At 34.9% G+C, this 10203-nt stretch overlaps 1 protein-coding gene across 1 annotated transcript; it reads right to left on the reverse strand.

Moving 5' to 3' along the window:
* Positions 1-219: 219 nt before the first annotated feature.
* Positions 220-2260, reverse strand: BDP55DRAFT_441967 (L-Aspartase-like protein). The gene is made up of 5 exons (XM_060567602.1): positions 1982-2260; positions 1707-1924; positions 1457-1653; positions 917-1400; positions 220-823 (listed from the first exon to the last, which is right to left on the reverse strand). Exons 1-5 carry the CDS (start codon positions 2040-2042, stop codon positions 377-379), a joined length of 1407 nt encoding a protein of 468 aa, XP_060422063.1. The 5' UTR covers positions 2043-2260; the 3' UTR covers positions 220-376.
* Between the last annotated feature and the right edge of the window lie 7943 nt (positions 2261-10203).

Genomic DNA, 10203 nt, shown 5'->3' on the forward strand with positions numbered 1-10203 from the left:
ACCACCTACCATCTTTTAGGAGCACCTCATGATCAGCTATGGGAAAGGAAGGCACGAAGTTCGTACTTTTAACCAATAGGCTAAGATAGTGTTTGCAAAGTCAATAAAGTTAACCTATCTTTTACGAAGCCGTTGTAAATATCATCTTGAACCGAAAGTGAGCTTCATGTGCCCCATCAGCATCAATAGTTGACGCTTAAGTTGCTCGCGACATTACAGGTCTTGTCGCTGCCAGAGATTCCGTAACCCTGAGATCTCGACGTTTATCTGGACCTTATAGTGTCTATTTGCGCCTCGAATGTTGCAATAGTGTAATTGTTTGACATGCAATCGTGGAATTCTTTTTTCTATACCTCTAAGCGCCCCGTTACAATCCCTAGTTCAACATGGCCTTGACCAGCCGGATCTGTTCCAACACGCTTGATTTACTGGTACCGCCCTTGGCATCCTTCGCCTCGACACTCGACTCATACTCGAATGCCTCCGCAATGTCTGCTGTGAACCGAGAATCAATGGCTTGCAGTTGCTCAAGAGTCAGCTTGTCCATCGAAACTTCCGTGTTTTCAGACAGTGCAACGACGCGTCCAGAGATGTGGTGAGCCTCTCTGAACGGACATCCCCTCCTCACCAACCACTCTGCGACATCAGTGGCCAACATCGTCTTGTCCAGAGCCGCCCTCATCCGCTCTGGCCGCACCTTCAAGGTAGCAATGACACCGTTCGCTATTCCCAGACTATCCGACACAGTCTGAACCGAATCCAGCATGGGCTCCCACCCTTCCTGGAGATCTTTGTTGTAGCAAGATGGCAAGCTCTTCACAGTCTGGCAAGTATATAGTTAGAAACTACTCTCAAAACGCTCCTAGTCACCCTTAAAGCCATGGCAACTGGCTGAGGGGTTAACGTGCGGACTCACCATCATTAAGCCAGCCATTTGACCGAAAGCACGCCCTGACTTGCCGCGCAGAAGCTCTAATGAGTCTCCGTTGAATTTGTTAGGCATCAAAGAGCTACCTGTGCAGTAGGCATCGGCCAACCGAATGAAGCCAAACTCTGATGTCGAGTATATGATGAGGTCCTCAGCCCATCTGCTGATGTGGTTGGTGAAGATCGAGTTCCAGGTAAGGAACTCGATGATGAAATCGCGGTCGGCCGAAGTGTTCATGGAGTTCAGGGTGATTCCGCTGAAACCAAGCTCCTCGGCGATCATGTCTCGATCGATTCGGAACGGGTTACCGGCCAAAGCGCCACAACCAAGTGGACTCAGGTTAACTCTCTCGAAAAGTTGGCGTAACCGCTCGAGATCCTGCTTGAACGCAGCGGCATATGACATGAGCCATTGAGACCACCGCACTGGTTGGGCACGTTGAAGATGGGTGTATCCAGGCATGAGGTATTCGCTGAGGTTGTCAGTAAGCAGGGGGCCGCTTTTGGCCAGAGGTGGGGCTAGACTTACATCTCATCAGAGCCGGCACGTGTGACAATGACCTTGAGGAAATCGACGAGTTGGCTGTCGATTTCGCGGATCCGATCGCGCAACCACATGCGCATATCAACGACAACTTGCTCGTTGCGGCTGCGACCTGTGTGCAGCTTACCCGCGGTGTCCTTGCCGATGACCTCTCCCAAACGACGTTCGTTTGCCGTGTGAATCTGACCCATCGTGTTAGCCGTGAGCAGTTGAGGTGAATTGAGCAGCCACTCACATCCTCGTCATTCGGCATGATAGCAAAAGTTCCCTGCTTCCATTCTTCCATGATTTGGAGCAAACCACGCTCAATCGCCTGGAATTCGTCTTGGCTGATAATGCCAGCCTTGGAGTTGGCCCTGGCAAAAGCAATCGATCCGAGGATATCCTCTCTGTAAAGAGCCTTGTCGAATCGGATGGAGGCATTGTACTTGTACATAAGAGGGTCAATTGCACCTGCGCACCGGTAGGTCAGTAAACCGCATCCGAAGCTTGTTCCCGGGATATTCGAACCTGTGAACCTGCCACCCCAGAGCATGCCCTCCGCCGGGGCGTCCGCCTTTTTCTCAGCCATGTTTGTTGCGTTTGTCGTGTTTGTTGCGCTTTCGAGGCCGATGAAGTCAATGGGGTCGATGAGACCACTGGAGCTTATGGCGGGTACTTGTACCAATTGGCGTTCGAGATCAAGGGCGTGAGTCACTAACACCGAGAATACTAGAGAATTGAAATGCTCGAGAGAACTCCGTAAGGGCGGGAGTCATCAATGTCGAAAAGTTTATTAAGGAATTCCAGGGTCGATCAATTGAGAGCAGTCATAGGAGGGGTTTGTGGGGCCGATACCGGCATCACGTGACACGGAAGGTGTGGGAACTTGGTGGGGCGCAAACCCCGGAGAGTAAGGTACTAGAAGGGAAGAGCTCTGCTGCATAGTACAATGCCAGGTCAGAAGTTTATGCGGTGTCAATTTGTTTCGAAAGAGAGCAAGAGAAGCGAAAGAGACCGCCAATAAGCATGGTCGACTGTGGAAGGGCCACTATGGCTACGGGAAAATATTAAGCATCTCTGTTGAGGTGTTTGTGAGCAAAGACAACTCTCCATACCTTGTCGTGCCCCTTCTAGTAACTTCAGATCATTAAGCCGGGGTGCCGGGCTCCCTAACTTCTCGAGGAGTCCCATGCCCGGTCATATTCAAAGTAACGACATCCATCCCGCATCCCATCATCCGGGACTTGAGCTCCGCCGAACAGGACCGGGATTGCCGTAGCCGCAAAGGAGCGAACTGCCCGGCGGTCCGTCACACTCATCAATTCCCGGCACGGCTTGTAGAAGTTGGGTAAAAATAGGCTGGGCAGACACCAAAGTAAGGCAACGTAGCCCACCTCATTGTTACTGATGGTCTAATTGGCCACATCTCCTAAAAATAGGTTTGTGAATGCGGGCTAAAGTCGACTGCAACCTGCATTTTTACTCATTCTGTAATGGAGGGTAAAAAGGTGGCAGCACGTCTTGGTTCGCCTGGTTATTCGACGAGGGCGGGAAGGAAAAGTGACGGCACACGGGCCATGCCTTACTTAATGTTCCCTGCTAATGTAATTATCCGCGTGGGCTGTAGCTCCCTCGCACCATCGATCTGCACAACAAGGACGATCGCTGACGGGGCTGACAGCTCTCTCAAATTGGAAACTCGTCGAGATGAACTCATCAAGAAGAGAGCATCTTCACCCAAATTTGCCTCTGCTTTGCCGCCGCATCTGAGATTACACGGCAGTTCTTCTTTCAATTGCATAAGCAGGCTGAGCAAGCTATTCATCCCGCTTGTGTCCCAGTACTTCGGTCAAGCTTACGGATCTACGGACTACTTATGCGATTCTCGGTTACTCATGTGAAAGAGGGCCAACGTGAGATTTTGGGCCCAGTAACGGCGGGCAAGGGGGGCGAAGTTGCGAACAACGCTGCTACTCCGAGCACCTATATCACAAATGAGCACCTTACAGCCCAGCCTGCATGCTTCATCACTCGACACATGAACCACCCTCACCGAAAACTAGGTATAGGCGAGTAGAGCAAACACACTTCCGCTGAAGCAGTTGAAGGACCCCACCATGAAGTTCATTAGCGCCCGAAGTCGTTGACAACGCCAGAAGAAAGGCAAAAATCAAGCTCATTATCCGATTCCCTGTCAATGTCAGGAACAAGAAAGGAAAAACCAGGAACTAAGAGACTCGGGTGACTCGAGCGAAAGACTACACCAAAAAAAAAGGCCGCGCCATACCACCTCGCCATAGCTATTGTGTTTGCTCATTCACCCACTTCTCCATCCCCTCGACTTCTGCTTACCGCCCACTCTGCATGTGGCTGGAAGTCCATCACGCACTTTTGACCGTTGATTGGTCGCAGGCCGTTGCGCCAACGTGCAAGCATGCGGCATCCGGAGGCGGCTGCACCACTTGAGCCTATCACAACCGCAGTTGTCCGACAGGGGTGAGGCGGGCGGCAGCAAGGGTTCGAAGTTCGAACGTCGATTTGAGAGCAGTTGGCGCCGGTGGTTGATCAAGGACCCGTGGACGTGAGCAAGGGTGGCCGCAAGCCTCTCTCCTCTTTCCAAACTTCCGTCCAACCACATCTTTGTCCTCCCATTGCTACTTCACCTTCCTCCTCTCAATTTGGATAGCCATGTCCAATCACGGGCCTTACGTGCATCGTCGAACCATGGGGATGCTACGACAAATGCCGCCAAGCTCCAGTGAGCCTTTGTCGAGGCGAGGAGGGCACGAGGGTCGGTAGAGAAGTGAGGAGGTATCTTTTACTTTTGTAAAAAGAATAGGATAAAAAAAAAGAGAAGGCGGGTAAAGAATTATTAAAGCTTTATAAGGAGTTAGCCTATTTTTAGTCGTTAATAGTTATTACTACTAGTCGTTTATCCTGTATTTAGAAAATTTAGAAGTTAGTATATAAATATTAAGCTAAGATTTTTTATTATAGAATATAAGAAATAGATGAATTTAATACTTTAAAGTCCGTATTAAATGCTTATGAATATAGGATAGTTAAGGAGTTATAGTTTATATAAGTTCTTAATAATATGGACTAGTTTACTTTTAGAATTAATAATAAGTTCTTATTTTTAGGTCCGTTAATATAATCTTCTAATAGTCCTTAAAAAGTTACCGGGAGTTCTAGAGGTTCGTAATAGGTTCTTATATATTTTCCTTATATCTATAGTTTTTTTATTTAATTAGGAATTCTTATATTTCGTTCTTAACTCTATAATCAATAATCCGTTCGACTTTATATTTTAGTTAGTTTAGTTCTATAATAATACGGTTATTTATATATAAACCTTAGAGTACTAGCTCTAAAAATAAAATATAGAATACCGGGTAATACTTTATAATATTAAAGAGTCTTAGTTTATAATTAATATTTAAGACTTTTTAAATGATTTCGAAAGGTCTAAGTTTTTTATAGTCTAACTTATTATTTAGTTGTTTTATTTTAATATTTTGATAGAGGAGATAGGTGTTATTTCCCTCTTTAAAAGTTAGTCCTCTAATCCTTAATTTATTAATATATTTCTTTATATATTCTCGTATAAACTCGAGGTCTTTTATAGCCCTAGCTTAAATCTCTTTAAGTTTTTTTATATTTATTATTACTTTTATAGTAAATAGTCCTTTATATAGTTCTCTATAAGCGGTTAGTTAGTAACTAATATTAAGCTAGAATAGAGATTTCTTCGTACTTTTACTTACTGCTATATTATATATAAACTAGGCTATTAATAAAAGTTCTACTTAATTATTTTATTAATAGTTTATATAATAGTAGAGATATATTTCGAAAATTTAATTAATTTATTTTATTTATCTATTAGTTTATAAATAAAATAACGTTAATAGTTTATAGTCCATACCGAGTTATAAAATTAAAGATCTCTAAAATTTAATAGTAAATAGCTTATTTTTATTAGAAACGATTTTATTTAATAGTCCGTAGTTTATAATTATTGTTTTAAGGAATGTATATGTTAGTTCCTTAGTATTATTTGCTTCTTTATAGAGTATAAAATAGGTATATTTAGTAAATTAGTCGACGATAACTAAGATACTATCGTAATATACGTTCGTAAATAGTTCCTTAAACTTAGGGAGTTTAACGATAAAGTCCTAAAAGATTGATTATTATAGTTCTGTTAGTGCTAGTAATAGTTATAGCTCTCTATATAGCTTATAGGGGCTATTCTTGTTTTTTTTATAGGTTTTGTAGTTCTTAATTACGTTAATAACTTCTACTCGTATTATAGATTTATTATAATATTATTTAATATATTTCTATATTTTCGTGATATTTTAATAGCCGTATGCCCTAGTATTATAGATTTCTATAATAAGCTTAGGGGTTATTTTTCTAGTTATATTAATATTAACCTTCCTAGCTATTATAAGGAGTTTAATAGTAAGTATAAAGTCGTCCTTATTATCGAATTTAAAAATAACCTATATTTTTTTAGGGACCGTAACCTTATAGTCCGATCTTTTATTAAGAACGTTTACTTTATTATTTTTTAATCCTTTCCGGTAAATAATCCGGAAATTAAACTTTAAAAGGAATTCGGTCTATTTAATCTACCGTTTATTTAGATTTCTATTTATTATAAAGTTAATAAGGTTCTTATAATCTATATAGACCGTAACTTTATACTTAGTTCCTAATAACTATAGTTTCTATTCTCAAAATACTTCGATTATAGCTATTAGTTCTTTATTATAAATTTACTAATTTAATTTTAATCTATAAAATACTTTTAAATAGAATACGGAAGGGTAAAGTTTTCTTTATTTATCTTATTAACCTAAAACTACTTTTATAACAAAGTCCGAGGCATCGGTCTTGATTTTAAAGGGTCGTTTTAGATCGGGGATTATAATTACTAGTTTGGAAATAACTATATCCTTAACTTTAATAAATACTTCTTTATAATCTAAGTCCTAAATAAATAATGTATCTTTTTTAGTTAAGTTATTAAGGGGTTTAACTATATAATATAGTTCTTAAGGAATTATTAATAGAAATTAATAAATCCTAGAAAGGCTTATACATCCTTAACGTTTTAGGGTATAGGCTAGTCCCTAACTACTTCTATTTTTAATAGTTATATATATATTTATCCTAATATAATATCGTATTTAAGAAATTTAACCTTTTAAATATAGAACTTATATTTCTTAAGTTCGATATAAAGTTTAGTATTTTAAAGTTTTTAAAATACCTTATAAACGTATTCTTTATATATTTTAAGGTCCGGGGAAAAGATAAGTACGTCGTTAATATAAATAATAACAAAGATATTTATATATTCTCTAAGGATATAGTTCGTTATTATTTAAAATATAGCGGGTATATTAATAAGTCCAAAAGGTATAATTAAATACTTAAAGAATCCTTTACGTATTTAGAACGCTATTTTCTATTCGTAACTTTTTTTAATTTATACTTAATTAAAGGCTTCTTTAAGATCTATTTTAGTAAACTATTAAGCTCTATATAATAGATCTTTAAGTTTAGTAATAAGGGGTAAAAGATAGCAGTTTTTTTTAATAATCGAATTAAATCCTCTATAGTCAATTATAGGTCTTAATTTTCCCTTTCTCCCTTTAAAGACAAAGAAAAATAATATACTAATAAGAAATAAAGAAGGTCTAATATAGCCTTTTTCTAATTTCTCATCGATATATTTATTAAACTCTTCTTATTCTAGTTTATTTATTAGGTATAATAGATAAAATTTAGGCTATATCCCTTCTTTAAGTTCGATTTTTATATCCTAGCTACTATATTCCGGAAGTCCCGTAGATTTTTTTTTTAAAATAAATAATTTTATATATTTCCGGTACTCTTTAAGTATAGTTTAGAGTAAATTTGATCTTTAATTATTCGTATTAGATACGATTATCTTAATCGGCTCTATTTTCTTAATATAAATAAGGTATTTTAGTTTTTTTTATTCGTTAAGTATTATATAAGACTTATTTAAACCCTTTTTTTTTTAAATCGTTTAGTAATTAGGTCTATTTATTAGAGGTAGCTTATATTCTAATTTATCTATAAATTATATTTTTTTAACTATATAATTCCTAAAATTATATCTTAATTCGTTCTTATTTCCGTAACGTCGTAGATAATTTATTTTATTTAATCGTTAATATTTATTTAGAGGGGTATAATTTCCTAAAATATATATCCGTCGCTATTTTAAATCGGTTTATCTTTAAATATATAGAAAAGGTATAATAATCTTTTTATTTTTTATTTAATCCTAAATCTCTTTATTATTTAGGTTAATATATAGTTTATTTAGGCGCCGCTATCGATTATAGTGCATATCTTATATCCTTAGATATAGATATTTAGTATATAATGGTCGGAATTATCTATATTAATTACTATAAAGGATTTAATTTTTTATTTTACTTTTTATTATCTCTACTCGATTAACGTTTCTAGTTTTTTAGCTATTTAAGAGCCGGTGTTCGTCCTTTTTAAATAAGTCGTTTATAATTCTCTTTTAAGTTCCTTTACCTTTATCTTTCTATAATAGAATATAGGGTATCGATAATATTTTAAATATTATTTCTTTCTTCTCGGGTAAGGTTTCTTTTTTTAAAAAGCGATTTATAATTTTTAAATACTTTAATATTAGTTTAGGTATCTAAAATATATCGGTTATATAAGTAATCTTATAAGTTAATAATAAGGTTATCTGGGTTTCCCTAGAACGAGCTAGTTCTTAATTATTCTTCTTAAATCTTCTCTTATAGGAGTCGCTATTCTCATAACTTAAATATAAAATAAATTTTATATTTGTTATATCGGTATATATTCTAATCTTTCTTAATATCGTTAAAGTACTTTATAGGGTAGTACGGGTTTAAAGAAAAAGTAACGACGTCGTTGTTTTTTATATCTATAGTTTAAAAAGGTAAGTCTACTTTTAAATAGGTTTTAAAAATTAATTTATTAATAAACCGTCGTAGGTAATATTAATTATTGTTTTTTAATAAAAATAGTAGTAGTAGTTATTAATTAGGTATTTTATCTAGAAGATATCGTTATATTATATATAGGTTAAAGTTAATTTAGGGTTATCCTAAATTGTTAATAGTATCTCTATATTTTTAATATAGTTGTTCGTTTTTTTAAAGAGGACGAATTAATTATCTTATAATAGGGGGATTTCCTTTTATTTAGGTCGTTTTATAATTTAGTTTTTTTTAAGATTAAAATTATCTTTTTTAAAGGTATTTTTATTAATAACTTCTACCTAAGTATATTATTATATAATATTATAAGGTTAGTCCGAGTTATAGGACGATTTTATTTTTTTATTTTTGGATATTATTATAACTTTATTAAATTATTTAAAGTCTATTTTATTATTCTTTATAGATAGTCGAATATTTAATAGTAATAGAACGATATTACTGTTCTTAATAATATCTTTTAAGTATTTACTAATCTTATAAAGGAGTTTAGTATTAGGGGCTTATTGTATTATAGCTAATATTTTAGTATTTTTTTTATCGTTTTAGATTTTTATTATAGTAAGTATTTTAGGTTTCTTTAGGTATTAATTAGCTAATTCTTTATTTTTTTAATAGGTAAGATAGTCGTCGTCGAAATATTTAGTTTATAAGAATTATTTATAAGGTACTTTAGTATCTATTTTAAGGGTACCTTTAATAACTATATTAATAGTTTTAACTTTTTCTTAAAGCCTTTTAGGCTATTTATAATCTTGGGCTATATATCCTAGTTTATTATAGTTATAATACTTAAAGTCCTTTATAAGGGGTCCTTTAATAATAGTATTAAGGTCTATAGGACTACTATATTATCTATAAGATATTAACTATTATTTTTACTAATAGTTATTATTTCTAGAATATTCTTTTTATCCTAAAAAGTTCGTTTAATAACGTCTTCTTAAATTAATTTAAAATCATTAACCGTCTTTTTTCTCTTTACGTCATTTATAAAGTCGGATATTAATCTAAATAGCTTATTTTATATAAAGTAAGAATTTGGTAAGTTAGTCTATCTTAACTAATTTATCCTTAACTTCGTCCTTTAGTCCGGAATAAAAGGCAAAAATATAAGTCTCTTTAATTAAGTTAAAGTATATTAAAAATCTTCTAAATTCAGCCATATAATAAAAGGCAGACTTAGTTTATCAGAGGTTAGTTAAATTACGCTCTATTTATCGTTTTTCGTCTAGGTTTTAGAATAATAATTCGAAGGTAATTTAAAAGCTTATTATATTACCGAAAATAGTAGTAATTTCGGTTTTATAATTCTCAAAATAGCCGTTATTATTAAAAAAGTCTTTTTAATAAGATTCAAACTACTTAAGGGCTCATTCTTATAAAAAGGTAGCTATATATATAATATACTCGGCTTTATTTTAGAAGTTCATAGCGTAAAAGGTTTAATAGGTCCTGATCTAGATTAAAAATCCTTTAAATTTTCCTATAGTTCCGTTAAAATAGTCGGAACGTTAAATTTAAGTTTTTCTCGACCGTTTATAAGGGTTTTAATAATATTAGCGGCGGCTCTAAGGGTTCGAACCTCCTAAACTAGGTTACTAAGCTTATCGGTTTTAAATTTTAAAGTAGCTATTACTTTATCTAATATAGATCGTATATATACGATATTTTTACTATTTCTTTTCTAAATTA

The sequence above is a fragment of the Colletotrichum godetiae genome (assembly GCF_030913485.1).
Source record: "Colletotrichum godetiae strain CBS 193.32 chromosome Unknown BDP55scaffold_97, whole genome shotgun sequence".
Lineage (NCBI taxonomy): Eukaryota > Fungi > Ascomycota > Sordariomycetes > Glomerellales > Glomerellaceae > Colletotrichum > Colletotrichum godetiae.